The sequence below is a fragment of the Camelus bactrianus genome, chromosome 16, assembly GCF_048773025.1.
Source record: "Camelus bactrianus isolate YW-2024 breed Bactrian camel chromosome 16, ASM4877302v1, whole genome shotgun sequence".
Taxonomy (NCBI): domain Eukaryota; kingdom Metazoa; phylum Chordata; class Mammalia; order Artiodactyla; family Camelidae; genus Camelus; species Camelus bactrianus.
This window is the reverse complement of record NC_133554.1, coordinates 49,674,752-49,697,921: the sequence shown is the minus strand read 5'-3', so window position 1 is coordinate 49,697,921 and position 23,170 is coordinate 49,674,752. Positions and strand designations below refer to the sequence as shown.

General features: G+C 45.9%; 2 protein-coding genes across 11 annotated transcripts in view; one reads left to right on the top strand and one right to left on the bottom strand.

Annotated features, from left to right (window-relative positions):
* Positions 1-23,170, bottom strand: part of ARSG (arylsulfatase G) — a 108,238-nt gene that overhangs the window by 82,293 nt on the left and 2,775 nt on the right. The window contains exon 1 of one of the 7 annotated variants that reach the window (XM_074343536.1): positions 1,418-1,535. The exons of 4 other annotated variants lie outside the window; for them this stretch is intronic. The gene's annotated coding sequence lies outside the window, so the exon portion shown is untranslated. Of the gene's footprint in view, positions 1-725; positions 1,353-1,417; positions 1,536-23,170 lie in introns of those variants that run through there. 2 more of the 7 variants (XM_074343535.1, XM_074343538.1) reach the window with 2 other exon arrangements.
* SLC16A6 (solute carrier family 16 member 6) lies at positions 496-17,544 on the top strand. 4 transcript variants are annotated; one of them, XM_074343545.1, is made up of 7 exons: positions 1,866-1,912; positions 5,192-5,320; positions 8,909-9,147; positions 11,229-11,372; positions 12,288-12,416; positions 13,478-14,293; positions 15,198-17,544. In XM_074343545.1, the coding sequence occupies exons 3-7, from the start codon at positions 8,916-8,918 to the stop codon at positions 15,446-15,448; spliced, it is 1,572 nt and encodes a 523-aa protein (XP_074199646.1). In that variant the 5' UTR covers positions 1,866-1,912; positions 5,192-5,320; positions 8,909-8,915; the 3' UTR covers positions 15,449-17,544. The 4 variants fall into 4 exon arrangements, with proteins under 4 accessions (XP_010946934.1, XP_010946933.1, XP_074199646.1 ...); XM_010948632.3 differs by lacking the exons at positions 1,866-1,912; positions 5,192-5,320 and adding an exon at positions 496-616; XM_010948631.3 differs by lacking the exon at positions 5,192-5,320 and having other exon boundaries at positions 1,778-1,912.

Here is a 23,170-nt window from a genome sequence, read left to right as displayed (position 1 = left end):
CTTACCATATGCCAGTCACTGTTGATCCGTGCTTCACTGGCATCATAAAGTAAACCCTTCGTTTCTGGGAATACCACGATTGTCCCCCTTTTATAGATTTGGAAGTTGACGCCCCAAGAAATCGGGTTACTCCAGCGAGGTTGCAAAGCTCATCAGTGGTCCCCGCTGTACAGTGCTGGTCGCAACAAGGCACTTCGCGCCAACATACCTGCCCCCCACCTAACCCACGCCAGAGCTTGTTAACAGCACAGGATGGCATTTAACCCAGTCGGTAGACCCTATCCCAAAATTGTAAGAGAAATCAGGAGCGACTGCAAAGGGATTTTTTTTTTAAATCAAAATTCAAATCGCCTATTCCTCCCGGTGGCAACCCTCCGTGCACGCACTCCCAAACCAGGCTCTCTCGAGTTTCTGACATGAGAAACACACTCCCCAAACCCCAATGAAGGGAGCCGCCAGTGCCAAAGTCCGCAGAGGAATGTGGAGAATGAGGCCTCTGCTTCCGAGCAGGTCTCAGATAGGCCCTGGGGATGTGAGGTGGAGACCAGGAAGCCAACTCTGCGCCCCGCAGGCTCCGAAATGCCTGGGACCTAACACACTGCTTTGTCCCGAGCTCGTAAGTGAGGTTTCCCGCACATCATCTGCTGAGTTTACCGTAATCTTGGGGTCGAGGACCTCGGGATGAGGGGCACTGTACCCCCACAGCATCAGGGTCCCTCCCCTACCTGCGCTCCCTGCGAGTTAGGCATCCATGCACCTGTATGGACGTCGCCTCCCGCCAGGCGGGGAGGATGTGCGCGCGCCCCGGGCCGGGGATGCTGACTCAGCCCGGCTGCTCAAACACATCCCTTTCGCACAACGCGATGCTGTTGCTGCTGCTCCTGCTGCTGCAGCAGCAGCAGAGGGGGTAAAGCAAAGTCCCCGTGGCAGCCGGGCCGCCAGCTCCCTGGGGCCCACTGCGGCACTCCACCCCCAGCCAAGGGGAACCGTGGGGGTGCGCGAGTTGACGAAATCGGGGGAAGTGGGCGCAGGAGGAGGAACTAGGGGTCCGCGGAGCCGCGCGCACAGCTCACACCCAAACTGGAAGGAACCTGTTCTGCCCGGGGCGGGCGCAGAGCCGCCGCAGCCGGGAGCCCAAACCCTCCGGGCGCGGGCGGGGCTGGGAGGGTTGCCTGGGGGGCTGCGGGAAGGGAGGGGGCCCCGGAGCCCCGAGCGCTCCCGGCCGGAGGTGCCCGCAGAGTGGGTATCGGCGCTCCCGGCTTACAGTGCAGCGGAGCGCCGGGGTCTGGTCTGGCCAGGCGCGCAGAGCCGCGCCCGGCTAGAGACGCCTGGGGGCCGCATGCCTGGGACCCCGGCGACAAGGGCGGGGGTGGCCCCGCGGGACCCCGCGGCGGATCGGGGACAGCGACGCCGTTACCTTCCGTGACCCCCAGCCCCGGCCCTGGGCGGGCGCGCTCCCGACACGGCCCCGTCCACGTGGGCCGGCGCGCGCGCGCCAGGCCGGCCCCCCTCCTTGGCGGCGCTCCGCGCTCGCAGCACATGGTCGGCGGCGGCGCGCCCCCGAGGCCGGCGGAGACCGGCTGCAGCCGGTATAGGATAAGAGATAGGAAGCAACGCGGGGCCGGGGCGCGGGCAGCAGCACGCACGGCCCGGGCGCAGGCGGCCGGGGAGGGGGGCGGGGGCGGGCGCGGTCCGGGTGCCCAAGGCGCGGGAGCGGGTGGGGGCCGGGGCCGGGGCCCGGTGGGCCGGGCGCCCGGTGCTCACCCGCCGGAGCCAACTTGCCATAGGCTCAGGCCCACGCCCTAAGGGGTTAATCCTTTCTCATGTTACCGAGCGGCTTATAAGGAGGGGGAGGCCAAGCCTCCGCCTTATTGGGAGCCTTTTGGGGTTTATTCTCTTCCCTTCTAACTTGGTGAGTTGGTTTTATTATTTTACATGTTTAAAAGTTTAATGGTGGGGTGTGGGTTTTTTTTTTAATCTGTGTTGGGAGTTTTTGGAGGGTGGTGAGGAGGTTGGAGGGAGGAAGAGGAAACCACTTAACAGCTTAACATTTTGGAGAGGTTATTCCGAAAAAATCTCTTTGACAGTTGGGAATGCTCAGGGCCACCGGGATGACGCGCTCTCGCCAGTGTGGGCAGCCGAGAGTTGCATGTCGGTGGCTCCGGTACAGTTGGGGTCCGGAGAATACCTAAAAGGCAGATTTGGCCTTTTTAGTGCCCCCGGCCCCGGGTTAGGGGCTGCGGGCCGTCGGGCGAGTGGGGGCGCCGTGCTCAGCCCCCAGCATGGATTTTCCGCATGAAGTTGCCTGCGCGTCACAAGAGCGAAATGTCAGAGGTACCTTCCCCAGGCTCGCGCGCGCACGCAGGGCGGCCACGGAGGCAGTGCGAGGGAAAGTGGGGTTCTCGGTCGCCCCTCACCCGACACACACACCGGGGGTGGCCAACGTGACACCCCCCTTCTCCCAGGGAAGTCAGGGATTTCCCTGCTGAGAGCAGATCGTCCACCTTGACCGTCAGAGCTGTCAGCGGATGAAGGCTGGTCCCGTTCAACTTCCAAGGTTCCCGGGGCTGCCAACCACAGGAAAGCGCCCGTGTAGCCGAGCGGTTCTCTAGCGAGGGAGGATGGTTTTGCAGAGGAAATGGGTTATTTCCTTCTGTTCGTCCTCTTTCTTTCTTTCTTTCTTTCTTTCTTCCTTTCTTCCTTTCTTTCCTTTATTCCCTTCCTTTATTCCTTTCTTTATTCCTTTCTTTCTTTCTAAAAACCTAAACACCCATGCTACCGCAGCAGACAGGTGATAGAAGTTTCGTCGGTGACACGAAAATGTCACCAAATACGGGGGGCATTAGTCTTAGAAAAAGCTCCCTGGAGTTAACTGGGGAAGAGCAATTACAACTTGTCAACCTGGAAGCTGGTTTTGTTTGCACAGTTATAGACACTCCGTGCCAGCGCTTTCTCGAAGGAGATGGTTTCCACCCTGGGAATGAGATTTCTCAGTACCCTTACTGTTTTGCAAATCATAGTAAGTGGAGGGTCTTGTTTTCAACAACAGAAACAACAAAATAACCAAGTACTATGCAGAAATCTCTAAGTGGCTCTAAGTGATGCATCTCCCATGTGCCAAGCACCAGTACGTGGCATTTTTGGGGTCAACAATACATCCTGCCTGGTGGGTATAGAAATACCTCTTTTCATAATTAAGGGAAACGCGTCCAAGATAGAGAGTTACAGTATGTAAATAAACAATGCAGCCAAGTGGAAAAGCTCCTTCTATCTTAATGAGTACCACTAACCCTGAGTTTTCCTTCTGTGGTTTCCCAAAAAGGACTTTCCTCAGTGGAACTCCTGAGGAGGACACTTAAATTAGGGGCTCAGGTTTCAACACCATCATCTTGTAAAATGGATGAATCGGTTCTAAATCCAGTGATTCACAGCTGCTGAGGTGGCTGTCCAGGTTAGGATTCAGATTTTTTTTCTTAATAAGAGAACCGAAATGAACTTTACCTAAATACAGACTGGTTTTGACAACTAGGGCTGGAAACAACTTGTCGAAAGCTGTTCTCCAGGCTACGCCTTTAAGAAGAATGGAGATTGGCAGTGCGTTAGCTGAGGATTTGCTCAACGCTGGCCGCACCAGCAGCCATCACCACTTCCATCCAAAGCCTGCATTTTGAACTTTGCTCTGAACTGACCCTGGACTAACACTCTGATGGTCTATAATAGTCCAATATTTTGCATTCTTCATGCCTCTAGAGCAAAGCTTTTTCTCAACAAATCCAACTGCAGTGGAATTCCCAGATATAACAGATTTCTCAGTTTTGGCAGGATACTCATTTATTTAAGATTAGCTGACCAAATGCTTATAGGAAATACTCCAAAGTGACTGTGAATTTTGTTGTTATACTTGCTTTGGAAGAAGGGTGAAGGAGAGATGGCTGCCGGGAACCCTCATTCAGAATCATGGCATTTTACCCTCCACAGCACCCTGTCTCACCCCTGCTTTTACCGAGGATGAAATTTAAGAATTAAGTGATTTCCCCAAGATTGTGCAGCCAGTTAATGGTAAAGAGAAATTCAACAAATAATGCAGAAGGGCCTCAAGAAGACAAACCCATGGGCCTGGCGTCAGAGGACTCCCAACATGAATTGAGAAAGATGAAAGGGTAACTTAGAGCAAGTCAGGGTCAAAGGCTATCAGAGAAATGTAGATTTTTAGGGCAGAAAGAGATCTGAGGTCATCCCAGTCTAGTTCAGCTCCCCTGTTCACTTCTTGATGACACTGAAAGGGAGCAGAGTGATTCTCCCAAGGCCGCAGGGTCGCTCAGCTTACCTCACCCACTATCTCCCCACACAGTAAACTAATATCCCTTCCCATCAGATAAATTCACATGCCCATAAAGCCAAAACAGACATTTCCATGTCCTGGAGTTTACAGAGCCCTCTAAGCAGCAGGCCTTTGTTTCCTGCTTTGTAGACGCTGACCCTTCGCTAAGCCAGTTGGTCTGCTGGGTGAACAGGCAAAGGAAAGGAGAGGCCAGGGAAGGATTTATTCTGCAAGCAGGGACTTCCTCACTTGGTGACTGGGTTTTACAAGGATAGAGTGGCACATTGCATCAGGAGCGCCCCAAGATGCATACTTTGTTTAAGTGAAGTTTTATTGAGCACATATCATGTGCCAAGCACACTGCCAGGCACGGGCTCTGGAAAGAGCAGCTGACTGCCCCGTAGGTGGCCCTGCGGGCCAAATTCAGATGTTATCAACCAGTATGTTTTGGAAACCAGGTTATTCTATTATCATTCTATATGGTGGTCTTTAGAGCTATGTAGATACTAGGGCATAAGATGCTTTAGGAGGATGAAGGCGTAAACTTTGGAGTAGGAGTGGGTGCTAGGATATCATCTTTCCTTTATGATGTTCCCAGCAATAATAACCAAAAAAAGCTGTCCTCCAAAATCCTAAGAATGCAGGTGAAAGTTATATTTGGATCTAGCTCCTGGAGAGTAGCACAGATGTAAAGCAAAGTTAAAAAAATAAAAAAGAATTGAACACCCCGGAGGAGCTCAGAAAGTAAACAAAAGTAGAGCAATCAAAAGTCCACCATCTTCCAACCAGCTGAGATCAGATCTAACCAACATCCAAGTCCTTTACACCCACGTTTGCAAGAACCAGCTGACATCTGCACTTTCCTTCTAGCTCCCAGGTCTCCTTGGGCCACCAGGTTTGGCCTGAGGAATCAGGTGATTGAGAAGTCAGGTGTCAGCTGCCAAAGCCAGGTGGATGCGAGCTTTAAGGATTCCCACGTCCAGCCTCTTCATTTGACTGGTGAGCACTCAGGCCCAGAGAGGTACAGTGACTTTCTCCAGGTCACACAGTTAAGTAGTGAAAGAGTTCTCATAGATTTCTACACACGAAGGCCAGGAGAGCTTTTATCTCTGAAAGAAACTGATTCCTCGAAATCTCTATAAAACACTCCCTTCCCTGGACTTCTAAATGTTGTTCTGTGTCCTAATACAGCAGGGCCCTGGGAGGCAGGAGATTTGATTCTGGACTATTTTTGTCCAGTCCCTTCCCGTCTCTGGGGCTCGGTTTGTGAGTGGGATTTTACAAAGAGGAGATGGACCAAAGATGGGCTCCCAGTTTCCTTTCAGTTTTAACATTCTGTGATTTTAACTCCATCCCGGGGCTGCCGGTTCCTCCCGATGCCACCCATTCTGCACATTCAAACCACCGACTGCAGCAGGCAAAGATAGAGTGTGACCTGGGCGCCCGTCACCAGAGCTGAAGCTCTGGCCTGACCCAGAGCCTTGCGATGGGTGGGAATCTCATCTTCAGAGAAAAACTGCAGTCTGCTCTTGCTGATCTCAATGCAACCCGACAAAAAGATTCTCTGTCTTGCTCCTGCAGTGATTTTAGGCTAGAGAGAGATTCAGCTTGTCTCTAGGGGGCCTGTATCACATTTTAGCCCAATATGCTTTTATTCAAGTTGGTCCTGAGCCCTGTATTAAAACTTAAGATCTTACGGGTGCCCAGGGTGGTGGGTATAGCTCAGAGGTAGAGCACGTGCTTAGCATGCACAGGATCCTGGGTTCAATCCCCAGTACCTCCATTTAAATAAAGAAAAAAAATTTTTTAGAGAATGTAGTGGTTAAAAAAAAAAAAAAGTCCTATTTGAAAAAAAAAAACAAAAAACCTTGGACTTAGTAGCCACTCAGTCTTGACTGCTTGTCAGAAATGTGCTGAACTCCAGAAGGACATGGCTGAATGGTTTTAAAATGTGATAGATTTCAGTCTTAAGGTTCCTGATCCTTGTCATCAACAAACGGTTAAGTTCCTGGAGGCAGAAGCCATCTCTGTGTATTTTCAGTCATGTCCCCCTGTGCCTGGCAAAGGCCCTGGCACCTAGTAGGTACTTTGTTGAAAAAAAAAATAAAAGCCACATGCAAGGTACTTAGGGGCAAAGGGATACAAAGAGATAGAGACCCCAGATTTTGTTTTCTATGAGCTTACAATTTAATTGAGCAACTAAGATAAATGCATACAAGTCAGTAATACCCCCATTGTTCAAATAATACTTGTCACACAAAGAGAGCCCCTTAGGTTGAGTCGATCAGAGGAAGCATTATGGAAGTAGGAGGACTTGATGGGGCAGGTCTTACAGGTGCCAGCTGGAAGGGGACCTCCCTCCAGCCTGGGGAAAGGGCCTGGCCACAGGCAGGATGGTGAGAGACCAGGAGGCAGGGAGGAGTCCCTTTTGGTCATGGCAGGGGAGTCGAATCATTGAACAGGAAGAAATAAGGCTACAGACACCTGGGGGGTGGGTGGGCGGTGTGTCTCATGATCCGTGGATGTTATCCTTCAGAAAGAGGACAGCCACGGAGAAAATGTGAGGAGAAGCATGTCATGGCGATGCAGCATTTCAAAAAGATTAATTGTGCTGGACACGTGGAGCCTGTTAAGAGACCAGTAACGAAATCTTGGGCTCAAAGGAATGGCCCGGTCGGGGTATGAGATGGGAGGATGAAGGCTGAGGACCTGAGCGGTGGGCTCACCAGTACCACTTCCCCCTCCTTCCCTCCTACACCGCCTCCCAAGGGATCAGTACAATGCTGGGGCCAACACTGGCAAGTACCTTTTTTTTTCCCCTGGTCTTCTCCATCTTAAGCCAGTACTGTTGTCACTCCTCTACCCCAGCTGCCTCACCTTGGGGGTGCATTTTGAAAGTCTAACGAAGGAGGGATCTTGTGAAAACCTCCGTTGCTGGAAGGCTCCAGGTTCCCATCCTAAATCAGTTGCTTTCCTGCTGGGAACACTAAGGACAGACTGTCCCATGGTTGCTTAGCTGACATCCTGAGCTACTTAACGGCCCTTCCCGCCTTTGCCCCTGCTCTCGGGGATGACACGTTGACACACATCAAAATGCAAAGGCCTTTGCTGCAGAGAGCATAAGCTTCTTAAAGCATCTCCTGCCCTATTTTATGCAACCAAATATCTAACCGTAATAGAGCGAAAAGTAAGTAGACGGTCCTTCCCAAGCGCTAGGCTGCTGTGGGGATGGTGCTGTCCGTAGGATGAACAATATGAAACTAGGTCAGATTTGCTACTTTTTAAGATTCTTAGAGCAAATTCAGAATATTTGGTCCTCTTATCAGAAATCGGCAAGACTGCTGGGGAAGATGAGGTTTCATGCTTTTCTTCAATCACCCTCCGTTATCAATAAAACCTGCCTCAGTCTGTGAACACAACTCACAGCTAGGGAAAGGGTACACACGCATCCTGGAAATTCACCTGGATCACTGTGTCACTGTAGAGAATTCTTAAACTCAAGGTGGGTTTCCATTAAGAGCTCTCAGACCATGGACTCATTTATTATGAGAGAGATTAATTTTTAGTTGGGCTAAAAACACACATGACTGTTTCAAAGTATACATAGTTGCCAAGGTTTTGAAAATGTCAGTGTTTAGGGGGCTAGAGCCCATCACAGAAGACTTAGCTTAAACGGCCCTCCCTCCAGTGTTAAATCTAGTGTCTGAGTGGTGTTACGCCACAGGTCTGCTTGTTTTGATGTTTGTCGCCATTTGAACAGGGAAGCAGGGGTAACCCGGTTAAGTTCACTGGGTATCCAGACCCTGCACACTGGTGGCCTGATTTGGTCACTATATTCCAGAGTACTTGTCTTGTGTGTAGAAATTCAGTTTCTCATACACCACGTCGTGACCAACTTGGAGGAGCTCACTCACCCCAAACCAACTCCCAGAAGACAGAAGTCCCACATTTTGATTTATGGTCATGTTCTGTCCATGTAGGTACATCCACATGGGACCCTAGCTCATCAGAATGTTGCTGAGTAGGAAGCGGGATGGAGGAGAGGTGGCTGGATGGTTGGGACGGCCAGTGGCACCAGGTAGAGATGCACAGGACGTCCAAGCATGTGTCCCGTGGAAGGTGCTAGACGTACGATCAGTGTCGTCTTAGCCTCTCCTTTCCTGGGCTTTATTCCTGATCAACAGTCCTTATGGCCAGTTCAGTCTTCCTTCACCTGACTTGTCTTCAGGTTCAAGGTCAGCATCGATACTTGGTCTGGTGGTCACTCTTTGTCCTTCAATGTGTCTCTAAATATTCTGCTCGGATTCCTTATGTTGGCTTAGTTAGTTTTTCCCATTTAACTGCCACAGCTTGGAAGTCCAACTTCCCAAAATCTTTGGGGGCTCCACATAGATGGGTGGATAGATGGATAGATACTGTTATTATTCAAAGACTTTATAATAACTGCTCATGATTCAAATATTCATCAACCTAAGAAGTGCGGTAAGTTGTGCTTACCTGTTACATGTACTGAAGAGTGTTAGACTCATCCAGCCTCGTGCCGTTGCTGGTCTGAACTTTTTTCTTTAACTTTTTTTTTTCTTTCAGATTAAGAATGACCCAAAAGAAATCACAGCTTTGTTCCAGAGCCAATGTTTATACTCAAGTGCCTGATGGAGGATGGGGCTGGGTGGTCGCTGTTTCTTTCTTCTTCGTTGAAGTCTTCACCTATGGCATCATCAAGTCGTTCGGTGTCTTCTTTAATGACTTAATGGACAGTTTCGATGAATCTAACAGCAGGATCTCGTGGATAATATCAATTTGTGTGTTTGTCTTAACATTTACAGGTTAGTACACCTTTCAGTTCAAATGCTCTGTAAGCACGTGCCTCGTTCAGTCTGCCTTATCGTGTAACGTTCAATGTGCCTTATTGTGCAATGGCGTTCACTGTGCCGTGATGCTTCTCCTTAGATGACCTGTTGGCTCTTTCCAGCCTCGATTAAGTAATCTGGTTTTCAGGGGTTGGGGATGGCAAGAGGTAAGAGGCACCGGAGAAAAAAGCCTATTTGTCAGATGTGACTGCCTTCGGGTTAACACACGTGTTAAACGCCTACTGTATGCACTCTCTTAGGATCCCGTAGGTAATTTTGGAGAAACGGCCCCTCAGGTGCAGTTACCGTAGGTTATTTTGAAGACCCCAGTTCAGTAGGAATGTAGTCATTTCCTAAAGAAGCACCATCAAACGTACTTTGCCTCCTGGGCCCTGGGCTCATAAAAACGCGCTCAGGAAACAGTTTGGAAACATGAAGACGTGGCTACATGAGGAAGAAAGATGGAAGGTGTAAAAGGGTATCATGGAAAATTATAACCGTTGTTCAGGGGGGACGCTCCAAATTCCAAACACCTGCTTCCCTAAAGGACTTCCCTGGCTAATAGGTGTACCGTGCTCCCAAAGCCAACAGCATCCAATAAAATAGGGGTGTAGCAGAATTCTTAACAAACTGATTTTTCACTTTGTCCCATATCCGGACCTAATTCCACATGTCTGAGTGGTCTCATGACAGTCCACCCATCTGTCAGGGGCCACCGTAGGGTTTTCTGAGAAAGCAAGGACGTTGAACTCACCTCAGATTTCCCTAACTGTACCCTAATACCCTGTCATGGGACGACTGTCTCTGACGTTTTCTAAGCCCGTCTTTCAGTGTAGCTCGTTTCCCGCTGTAGACTGTCTTAAAGAGGCAGCTCCACTGTTCTTTGCTGTTGGGAAAAGTCAGAATTTCTCTCAGGAGTCCTGATACCATCTCCTACGAGTTTCACTGCAGAACTCCGAGCTCCAGTTTGAGCCTTCAGATACTTAATTTTTTGATCACGGGATGTTTACTTTCTCGGAAAGATACGAATTAGAACCAAAATTTTACATCTGGTAATCTAAATAAAAAGAAAATCCCAAAACTTGAACTTTTCCCTCTTTCCTAACCAAAGATAATACAGTCCACAAGAAATCTCTAGTTAATACACTATCAGATTATCCCAGAAGATAGTTCTTCTAAATGCTATTATTCTGGTAGGTAGTGCTTTAAGGCAACACACTGCCTAAAAACAATGCTGCTGGTGGTGTCATTATATGCATGATATTATCATGTTAGTGTTCTGCTAACATAAGAGCTATGTATGGACCAACCCCCAACAAAATTTAGTCCTTTTTTTCTTTGCTCTTTCTGCCAGCATGCACTGTCTTGTTTTTCCTTCCCCCCGCAACCCTTGATGGTTCCTTATCTCATTGGACTCAAGTCAGTATCAGCGGTAGCCTGAGTAACATATAACTAGGAAACTAATTTTCCAGATTTAAATGTCCGAGGGGATGTCGTGCATGGAAGCTACGCCAATTGTAATTCATCAGCCACTCTGAATTCTCTGTCCTCCCTCTGGTATGCATGATGGAATTCACCATACTCATATCATTTGCAGAAAAGTCAAATGGAAATGGAACTAAGCTAGAATTTGACCCTAAATGGAGCCTTTTTAAAAAGAATCCAAAGCAGTGAGTATAGAAAAAAGAAAGAAAGAAAAAAAAAGACTCAGGCTCCTAGGAAAGCCCATTTTTATTACAGAATAACATAAATGTAATGCATGTCTAAGTGTATAGGTGTTCATGGAGAGTCTAAATCTTTCATCTGACAATACAGATGTAAGTTTTATACATTACTCTGGCTTTCTTTTTAAGGAGCCCCCCCCCCCACCAAATATATGTCCAGCTTGAGCAAATACTACAGTAAGAGCTGAACTGACTTTCAGAAACCGTTGCACAGAATGTGTTATATATCTCACATCGTGCCTCCATGGTCAAGGCGTAAAGGATGGGATCTAATGAAAGCGAATGCGCACGCCTCCAGGAGTTAAAATACCACGTTCTGCTCTCTTAACGCAGCTCCCCTCTCCACTGTCCTGAGCTCCCGTTTTGGACACCGTCTGGTGGTGATGGCGGGAGGGTTGCTGGTCAGCACAGGGATGGTGATAGCAGCCTTCTCGCAGGCGGTTTACCAGATGTACATCACCATCGGCATCATCTCTGGTAAGTGTTCCCTCTGGGCTCACAATTTCTCCAGATGCTTAGTTTGAAGAACAAGGAAGAGGAAGAAGAGATGCAAAAGTATACTTCTTTCTGGCTTTCTCTTCTTTCTTTACCATTTATAGCATCCCAGATCCATGGTCTTGACCTGGGTTGCATGGACTCCGCGGGCAGGGGAACCTCTTCTCAATGCCCAATATTTTTTTGTCTGACTTTTTTTTTCAAGTCTTTACCGATGAGAACAAGAACTCTTTTGCAATGGTTTGCAGGCAAAAGATACCATTTTCACAAAGGAAGATTTGGATTTCTTTAGCCGAGATTTCCCCAGTTGGGGTGTGAGGATCCTGACCTGGAGGGGAGGGTGCTGTACTCTTGACTCAGTCTTAGGGGTCTGAGAAAACTTTTTTCCCTTTAAAAGGAGTCCCTACATTACTCACGGATTACCTATTATTATGTGTATGTGTATATATACACAGCTATATTTAGTTAAGATTTATACACTTAAAATTTTTTCATATATTCTGCACATATCAAAGCTCACTTATTTCCAAATAGACGTCTTACATAGAAACTATTATAAAACTACATTTTATAATATATATCAAATTATAGTCTGACCATTGCAAATTATATAAATTTGGGGCAAAAATTGCAGAAGAGTAGGGGAAAAAAAAAGTTTTCTGTTTTTTTTTTTTTTTTTTTGAACTCTTCGCTTCCCCAAAAGAGCTGTTGCAGTTTCTCCAGATCTCTGAGGAAACCTGTTTTTCCTTGCGACAGCACTGTTTTCCAGAACGAATGACTGAGCTCCCAGAACTCACCGTTTTAAAAATAAACACACAGATCCCAGATCTCTGAACGTCTCCTTCCGCCATCCATGAGCACATGGTTCTGACTGCTGTTTCGGACTTTCCATCACAGGTCTGGGATATTGCTTCAGTTTTCTCCCCACTGTCACCATCCTGTCACAGTACTTTGACAAAAGACGCTCCGTGGTCACGGCCGTTGCTTCTACAGGAGAATGTTTCGCTATGTTTGCTTTTGCACCAGGTAGGTGGACCACCCCAGTCCACGTGTTCACAGGGAGGAGCGGACTGGCTCCTCGACACCCTGACCTTTGCCAACCGCTAGTTATTGCCAAGCTCGTAGGCGGCGTCAGCCACGCGCAGAAGGAGAGGCCAACAGTCTTCTCTTCTCCAGCACGTTTTTAGGTCTGTCCTCCTTAACCTCCATTTTAGGAATTCAAACATTTTAATACTGGTCCAAGGTTACATAATAGGAAGATACATGGCACAGTTTCAGTGGTACAGCTCAAAACATCTGTTCCCAAAGAGATGATGTGTTGATTTGGGATTGTTCATGCAATTCTATTTCTCTCCTTGGTCACAAGAGCCATCTTCAGTATGGATTTAAATTGTGCCAATAAAATCACTTTCATTCACCATGTGTAGACACTCTCACAGTGAGATTTTTATCCCTGGTTTAGTTCCCTATCTTAATGTGACCATGTGAATTTCACTAACAACTAGTAGACAGATAACCTCGGAGACTTAAGATTCACCTCCTCCTCCGCCCCTCCTCTGCCGTTGCTGGGCGAATGTGTTGGTGAACTGCAGTGGATTTGTTCAAAGGAGATATGTGTTGTAGTATTTTGGGGGTGACATGTCATAATGTCTGAAGCTTTTCAGATAGTTTCAGAAAAATTAATGTATGTGTACAAATACAGGCAGGCAGACAGAGAAGAATGTTAATTGTTGAATTTAAGTGAAGGGCAGGCAGACTTAGAGGGGTAATTTCCCCTTTTCTGTCAGTTTAAAATTTTTCTTGTGCCTCTAACTGGCTAGAGGCCCCTCCAAAGCTCTTCTGGAGCCCCCGGCTGAGAACTTTTATTGCATCTCTGTTCCTCTTTATACACCTTCCTCCTCCTTGACTCATAAAAGCCCCCAAACCCGGAATGAAGCCGAGTGCCTGCTGACTGCATTCACACGGCTGAGTCGTTTGTGTTGAATCATTTCCAAATCTGGGTCCGTTCTTTCTTGCTCTTTTCTCCCGGGTCTCGTGTCCATTTCTGACCTCCGGTTTTGTTTCCCTCTCGCTCCTGTCTATCCAAGCCATCATGGCGCTGAAGGAGAGCATCGGCTGGAGGTACAGTCTCTTGTTCGTGGGCCTCCTGCAGCTGAACATTGTCGTCTGTGGAGCGCTGCTGAGACCCATCGTGATCAGAGGGCCGGGGACGCCGAAAGCCACCAGCCACGACAGCCGGAGAGAAGCGCAGTATATGCTCGAGAACGAGAAAACACGCACCTCCATAGATTCCATTGACTCAGGAGTAGAACTAACTACCTCACCTAAAAACGTGCCTAGTAACACAAACATGGACCCAGAGTCCAAGGCCGACCTCCAGCAGATCCTGGGCAAACCCGGCTCCAAGCAGAGCGACCCCAAGGCCCCGCTGCTGGACTTCTCCATCTTGAAGGAGAAGAGTTTTATCTGTTACGCGTTCTTCGGTCTCTTTGTGACCCTGGGATTCTTTGCACCTTCTCTGTACATCATCCCCTTGGGCATCAGTCTGGGCATTGACCAGGACCGCTCTGCTTTTTTATTATCCACCATGGCGATCGCGGAAGTGTTTGGAAGGATTGGCGCGGGTCTGGTCCTGAACAGAGAGCCCATCCGTAAGATCTACATCGAGCTCATCTGCGTCGTCTTACTGACTGTGTCTCTGTTTGCCTTTACTTTTGCAACTGAGTTCTGGGGTCTGATGTCCTGTAGCATATTCTTCGGGATTATGGTCGGGACGGTCGCAGGGACCCACATTCCACTGCTCGCCGAGGATGACGTGGTAGGGATCGAGAAGATGTCCTCGGCGGCTGGAGTCTACGTCTTCTTCCAGAGTATAGCGGGACTGGCTGGACCACCCCTTGCAGGTAATTTAAGTACCCCAAGTAAAACCCTTGTGTACAGTCCTTTAGTCAGTTATGCTATAATCCCTGTTGGGGTCTCACCCTCCAAAAAAAAATCAATTGATTTTTATACTTGCAGAGAACTTGAGAGGTGTCAGGATAGAGGTTACCTGAGCCAACTCTCTTGACTTAAATATGAGGCAACTGAAAGCCAGAGAGTGAGCCGATAATCCTACAGTAAATCAGTGACCAGGCTGGGATTAGAACCTGTGTCTGCAAGCCAAGAGGCCCAGGCTTTCCTTTCCTACCACTTTGCTCTGTAAAATGCTGGAGAGGTGTGCATGGATTTATGACCTCGTTACCCTCTGACTTTTGGAATAACACACTAAGGGGCTTCTGTAAACCATCTTCCCATCTCGGGAGGGGTTTTAGGGGCTGGAACACAGAACGGCACTTTGCAGAGACTTCACTGACCACTACAGAACGTCTCCTCGTAGGAAGGACATGGGTGTGTGGTATGCCTTAGACCCGAAATGGGACCTTAAGGTTACTGTGATTAGAAGTTTTACCGCATGTTAAAAGATACCCGAGGTATCTCTTAACTCTTTCGTCTCTTACGATGTCACCTTTTCAAAGAAGCACGCGTCTAACCATCCCCATGTTGTAGATTCTCGACTCGGACCAACTAGACCCCGGACCGATTAGACCCCGGACAGAGTTTTCTCAGGTGCTAAGTGTGCTGTATGTGTGTCTATGCTTTCTCTCCCGTAGGGACAAGACTCCTACCTTCCACACCCTTTTATTTCTTTAAAAAACAAGATAACGCTAGGAGGGCAAAGAACTCAAGAAGCTGCTGAGTTTGCGGGGAGCCTGGGGGGAGAGAGGGTTGGTGGCCGAGTCGCTAACTGATGCTGGCGCTCCCTCCCAGGTCTGCTGGTGGACCAGAGCGAGATCTACAGCAGAGCCTTCTACTCCTGCGCCGCCGGCATGCTCGTGGCCGCCGTGTGCCTGGCGCTCGTGAGGCCGTGCAAGAAGGGGCTGTGCCGGCGGCCTCGTGCCCGGGAAAGGAGGGCCGAGAGCCGTCGGGGGAAAGCTTTACCCGACATCCCCGAGGACTTCCTGGAAATGGACCTTGGGAAGAATGAGAATAAAGCTCCTGTGAGAATGGAGCCCGTATGACGCCCTTCCAGGGCACGTGGGCCGCCCTGCTGGCTGGGGAGGGCGGGGGGCCAGGGGACCGAGGGCGGTGGAGGAGCTGACCACTCTACCCGCTTGCAACTACACTTTAAAGGGAATGTATCTGTGAACACCACGACCAACATCCTTTTCTTCTTTCTTTTAAATTTTCCTTTTTTGCTTGTTTTTTCAGCTAAAACAAAGACAACCAAACACCCTTTCCGTACGTACATACACCTGGCTGTATTCAGTAGCAATACACAGCTAGAGGAGGACTCTGGTTCACATTCTGGTTTTAAAATAGTGACATGAATTGGCAAAGTAGTTTTAAGGGCTCTCACATGTGATAAACTATCATCTTATTAGAAAATGACACCTGGCCCAGGCCATTGAAGTGAAATCAGCCATTCCAAAAAAGAAAAAAAAATCTTGCATCATCATTTTAAAAATTTCTCATTTTCAGAAATACGAACAAATTGTTTAAAACCCTTTGAAAAATACTGAGGTTTCCATTCACAGATTCGGGCCTCTTGATTTTCCAAATATTCCATGGAAGTGAAGTATAGTTTAAGACCAAACATTTGGCTAACAAATGGAAATTTTTAAAATATATGTAACTTCAACTTCATAAATGTGAAGATTACCACTTCTTTTTACGGCCAGTCATTACCAGAAGTATTTCAATACAGAATACACAACATGACATTCAAAAATGTGCTTCCTGTTGCTTTTAATTATTCAGAAATATATGATTGTAGTGTCTTTAATTTAAACCACTATTTATTATTAAGTTATTCTAGGATGATTAAAGTAATCAAAAGAAAGAAAATTTAAGACATAAGCAGAATTTTTACCTCCTTTCTGCAATCCTTTAAATGCCTCAAAGAATATGTCTTAACTTGTAAAGTTACTCTCATAAAAGGCCAAGTTGTAATGATTCTTCAATTTGATACAAGGCAACGTGTGTGATTTAAAGGGGCGGGAGGGGAGAGGGAGACAAGAGCAAATCGCCTTAGCTTTTTAAAATGATTTGTTTTATTGCCTAAGAATACTTGAGGATCTTCTTTGATCAGAGTTCTATTTCATGGAATTGTTAAAGCATTTCTGATTTTTAAAAAAAAAAATACGTCTAACTGTTGAAGCATTTCTGTATTTCACATGGGGTGGCAGAGACATTTGTTTTACCATCACGAGTTATAGGTTGCAATTTACGTCATATATAAACCTTGATTTCTCTGTGCTGCCAGAGTTATCAGGTTAACTGGTCATTGTCTTTCTGGAGTTACACTACATGTATAGTATTTCTATGTGCGTATTTTTCTGTAAAAGGGCAAGTGTGAGGATAACAGGTGGACTCCTATGTCCTGAATCTCACTCTGCAGGTGATGGTCAGTACCGCTGCTCCATTTTATTCATCATTTACTGTTAATTTATGACAACTCAGGGGGAAAAAAAATATAACAAGCCTAGTTGGTTACAGGTACACACAAGCTTGAATATTTCTCTGCACTGAAATGAAAGTGGCATATAGTTCATCACCACCTGCTACATTTTGTACAGCATTTGATCAGCCATAGAAATAGGACAATCTGTAAAACTTTGGGGGGGGGGCAGGGGAGGAAATGACAAAGTGTCCGTCTAAAACAGACACACCAGAAACAAGGTGGATGTAGCAAATCTCTGTCACTGCCAGAGAAGGACTTGGAGCTTGTGGCAGTTTTGCAGACTTCCATGACTTCAGCACTTTACCACATTTTTTACTATGAATGTTCAATACAACTTAATATTTATAACTGGTTTCTGAGCGATCTGCTCGATGTCCATTCTGTTAAGTGCATGAAAAAAAAAACTGTATGCCAATTTCAGTATGTCAGTAATCAAGGTTTTACATGTTTGGAAGAAAATGAAAGCAGGATTGCTGATTTGTTCTGTATTAGTGACATTCTGGTACTTCTAGATTTGCAATAAATATATGGCTTTTTTTATTTAAAAAGAGGGATTTGTTTTTTATTGACTTCTGGGCATTCACTGTTGGATCCAACTGAAGTTATAAAAACTCAAGGAGGGTTCACTTCAAATAAATAACTTTCTTAAAAACCTTTCAGCAAAATCTTTTTTTTTTTCCAGCAAAATCTTTTAACTCTACTAGAGACGCATAAACTGTTCCCAGAAGTGTTTGCTGAACGTCGTTATTTCATAAAAGAAGAATGAGTGAATGGAATGATATTACAGCAGCCACAGAGTGGTAGCTAAGCCTATCAAAAGTACTAAGTGAAAATAGTTAAAGACTAACCATAGGCAATTACAGAGCAGTCCCCAAAACTGGTCTAACCTCTAAGTAAACAGCACAGAATCTCCATGCCAGAGATCTGCGAACTTCTTCTGTCAAGGTCCAGTTAGTAAATATTTAAGGTTTTGACGGCCCTGGGACTCCGTCTCTGGAGGGTGAAACAGCCACCGACCATATGTAAAGAACGAGCATTGGCTGTCTCGATAAAAGTTTATTTAAGGATACTGAAATCTGAATTCCATAAAGTGCTCACACATTATGAAATATGATTGATTTTTTTCCAACATAAAAATGTAAAAACTATTGTTAGCTTTCAGGCTGTGAAGACAAACAGGCAAGTAGCCTGGATTTGGCCCATGGGCCTGCTCCATGCATCAGTGACACTGGGACCAACAGGGACCACCGGCGGCACAAGTCTGAAAGGATGACTCTGCTCAAAGCGATTCCTGGACCACAGGTGCCAAAGGCAGGAAAGATTAAAGAGCTAATGGCAGAGTCTCCGTTTTCATTTCCTGTGATTAAGGAGATTTTGCTTCAGCCTTGCAGACTGAGCAACTTCACTATAAATGTGGACTGTTTCCCACCCCGAAGTGAAAGTGTTCCAGTTGTAAAAAAAAGTTAAGATCACATGCTCGTCTAAGACAAATTCATCCTGAACTGAGAAATGTTTCCAAGCCTTTTAACAAAGTTATTCGTTTTCCGCTCCAAGAATGGTTAATGGAGATTTCGGGCACCTATTTGCCTTTCCTTTAGCCTAATACCTGGTGATAAAACAGAAAACGGGTTCTAACTCCGCTCCTGTGACCTGCTCATCCATTCAAGATACCTAGACATGTTTATTACATTTAGATTCTGCACTCCTCAAATACTCTAAATCAGAGAGGATCCAGAATCTTTATTTTTGAAAGTTCCCAAACAGGAGGCTCGCTCATAGGCCTCTAGAGCTTAGAAGCTTTAAACTTTTAAATGGTTGTGAGCATTACCTAAAATAACTAATTTAAAGACAATCCAGACATGGTACGTGTCACTCCTATAAGTATATCTTACATTGAAAAATGTGAAAAGAGAAACTGTCCTGGTTTTCAGATTTATCTTTAATACAGATGTTAATGTGAGGGCTACAATCTCCAACAGGTGGGCCAGGCACTGCGGCGTAAGCAAGGACACTAGCTCCCCCTGGCGTCCAGTCTCTATAAGGACCACCTGAAGGTGCGGAACAAGAAAAGTGCCAAGGTCAGGAATTGGCAAAATTTCAGTTGTCATGTAAGAAAAACTCTCACACCCAAATCAAAGTGACTACAGTCACTGTGGATCTCCTAGAGGGGAAAATGTACAGCAGAACTGGTATCTCACAACACTGTATCTAAGAAGGTTTTTCAGATACGGCTCACCAAAGGTTATGTTTAAATACAAATGGTGGCCATGAATTTATATTATTTATATATAACTTTCTAGCAACTCAAGAAAAGAACAAGCACGCTAACTACCCTAGCAACTTACTCTCCTACAATTCGCCCAAAGCTTCACCTCTTCTACAGCGAGGACTGCCATTGTAAGTCCCAACTTCACCTCGGACCTCCTGACCGTGTGACAGCAGCGGGGCCAACCGAGCTCTCCCAGTTAGCCTGTCCTCGACAGAACTCTTGCTCGTCCTCCCAAAACTTGCTCCTCCACAAATCCTACCAGCCCTACTTTCTAAATATATCTAGAACCTGACTGCTTTTGCCAACTCCACCGGTACCCTGATCCAAGCCAATGTCTTCCTAGCTGGATTATTGCTATAATCTTCTAGCTCCTTTGCCCAATTTCACTCTTGCTATGCATCCACCCTAACCCACCCTGGCCTTCATTTTCCATACAGAAGCCTTGCAATAATCCTTTTAAAACCTAAAATCCTTCCTATGGCTCTCCATGCACGGCCTGGGGCTAGTATTTTCCGCCTTGCTCTTGCTACTCTAACTGCACTGGCTTTCTTGTTGTTCCTTGAAATCACAAGCCTCGGGCCTTGGCATCTGTGGTTCCCTTTACCTGGTCCGCCCTTTCCTTAGATGTACACATGATACAGGACCCTTCATTTGGTCCCCAGCCCCCGACCCACCTTGAGGAGGCATGCCTGACTATCCTATTCAAAACAGCGCTTGTCAAACTACCCAATCGAAAAATGGGCAGAAGAGCTAAACAGACATTTCTCCAAAGAAGACACCCAGATGGCCAACATGAAAAGATGCTCCACATCACTAATTATCTGAGAAATGCAAATCAAAACCACAATGAGGTCATCACCTCACATGGGTCAGAGTGGTCACCACCAAAAAGTCTATAAATAATAAATGCAGGAGAGGGAGGGGAGAAAAGTGAGCCCTCCTACACTGCTGGTGGGAATGTAATTTGCTGCAGCCACTGTGGAGAACAGCATGGAGGTTCCTTAAAAAACTAAAGACAGAGTTGCCATATGACCCAGTAATCTCACTCCTGGGCATATATCTGGGAAATACAACTTTAATAATTCAAAAAGATACATGCACCCCAATTTTCCTAACAGCACTATTTAGAATTGTCAAGACAGAAGCAACCTAATTGTGCATTGACAGATGAATGGATAAAGATGTGGTAAACATATACAATGGAATGCGACTCAGCCATAGAAAAGAATGAAATACTGACATCTGCAGCAACATGGATGGACCCAGAGATTATCACACTAAATAAAGTCAGAAAGAGAAAGATAAGTATCATATGATATCACTTATATGTGAAATCTGAAAAAATGATACAAAATGAACTTACAAAACAGAAACAGACTCACAGACACAGAAAACAATCTTATGATTACCAAAGGGGAAGTGGGGAGAGATAAATTAGGGGTTTAGGATTAACGGATACACACTACCATATGTAAAACAGATAAACAAAAACCTACTGGATAGCACAGAAAGCTATATTCAACATCTTGTAATAACCTATAATGGAAAAAGAACCTGGAAAAGAATACACACGTATGTATAACTGAATCACTTTGCGTACACCTGAAACATTGAAAATCAACTACACGTCAATAAAAAATTAAAGATTTTTTAAAATTTCAAAAAGAACTTGTTTCTATCCCTTTACTCTGGTGTTATGTGATAAAAGTATTTGTTCACTCATTTATTATCTGTCTCTTCCACCAGTGCATTCGGGTAGCAGTTTTCTGTTCGCTGCTATATTCCCAAGGCTTTGAGCACAGAGTAGGTGGTGCTCCAAAAATACTGCTGAATGAATGAATTAATGAGTTCCTTGTTTCTCATGGACTTTTTTTTTTTTTTGAGGTATAGTCAGTTTACAGTGTTGTGTCAGTTTCCAGTGCAGAGCACAATTTTTCAGTTACACCTGAACATACATATATTCACTGTCGCATTCTTTTTCACCGTGAGCTACCACAAGATCTTGTATATATTTCCCTGTGCTCTAGAGTATAATCTTGTTTATCTATTTCTCATGGACTTTTTCATGAGAAAAAATTGGTATCTATTTACGATTACAGCTCAAGAGTTGGGTGCTTCTATGAAGCAGCTGGATGGCCATGGGACACTGAAAGCATTGTGCTCAAAATCTGCTCATCCAATATCTGAGATGGGTTTCAAAGTGTCCCGCGGTAGAGGCCTACGTGGGCGGGTCCACTGTGAGGAAGAAAGCACAAATCCAAGGGAGACTAAACGAAAGCGTAACTACCACTAGGTTAGACACGCAGTCCTCTGTATCTGCTGGTTCCACATCTGCGGATCCAACCAAACAAGGATCGAAAATATTCGGAACAAAAATTCCGAAGGTGCCAAAAACCCAAACTGGACTTCCCACACGCCTGGCAACCACTTACATAGCACTTACCTTGTAGTTACAACTATTCCTATTGTATTAGATGTTACAAGCAATTCTAGGGATGATTTCAGGTGTACTGGAGAATGTGCACAGGTAGTCTACAGATACTACAGAATTTTATATAAGGGACCTGCGCATCCATGGATTTGGGTATGGGGTGGGGAGAACAGGGGAGTCCTGGAACCAGTCCCCCTGCAGATACAGAGAGAGAGTTGTATGCAACCAGGGGGCTGTGAGTTTTAACACATTGCTGGTGCAGAATTTATTTTAACTTAACCTATTTTCCAGTAGACTTTTTTTTTCATGATGCTTTTTTTTTCTTTTAATGGCTCGACTATAGCAAGTGCTTTTCTGGATACTGAATCTCTCTCTTTTTAATTTTGTTGGTAAAGCAAAGTACTGTGATTTCTCTGACTTTGAGCAACTCCAGATGGCCCCACTTGAATAGAAAAGAGGTCGAAGGAAAGTTTAATCTTATAGCCTCTTCTGTAAACAATCTGAAAAAAATCAGTTAGGTCTCTGGCATGAGGCATTTTACTTCTTAAGAGGTCACATGGCACAGTGAAAACAAAGCAGAACTTGAAATTAGGGAGATCTGGTCCCATTTTTGCCACTGGGATAACCACACACAAGTTTCCTTAGCTACTTGTTTCCACATTATTAACATTCCACAACCCTGCTTTCCAAAAGTGCAAATACATTCAAAGGACGCACCAGACCCTTGGCCATAGAGGAGAGACTAAAAAAACCATCTGCCATGGAGAGTAACAGCAAGATTCAAAAGCAAATCGGTACCAGGTCCAGAGGCCCTTACACTGCTCACAATCTTTCAGCCTGAGTGTGAACACTCACTGTCCCAAATGTCAGGAGATCCTAAATGACCTTTTCCTTTCAAAATCCTTACTCTCCTATTAATTCAACTTCATAGGTGCAGCTTTCCATGCAGACTAGAAACTGGTGCTAATTGAGAGCCGCAATGTCCAATTACTGTCAGCCCAGGAGCCACCCAGAGCTGTTGAGCACTGGAAATGGGACCAGCAGGAACTGAGATGTAATGTCAGAGTAAAACACGCTGAAATCTAAAGGCTTAGTGCGAAAAAAAAATATTGTAAAGTGAGATAAATCGGACAGAGAAAGGCAAATACTGTGCGGTATCACATCTATGTGGAATCTAAAAGAGCAGAACTAATAAAAACAGAGATGAGAACGGTGGTTATCAGGGGCTGGGGGCGGGAGAACAGGAGAGAGACTGTTTAAGGGTTCAAACTCGCAACTGTAGATAAATAAGTCCTGGAATGATCCAGCGCACAGCATAGAGGTAACGGACAATACTGCATTAGAAACCTTAAACTTGCTAAGAGACTAGATCTTACACACACACACACACGAATGTCAACTATCTCAGTAAATTTTATATTGATTACATGTTGATAATACTTTGGATGTATTGGATTAAATGAAATAGCTGATTAAATTAATTTCATCTGCTTCTTTTTGCCTGCGCTAACCTGGCTACTAGAGACATTACAACTACACAAGCGGCTCCGGTTATACTGGACGGTGCTGCGCCAGACCAG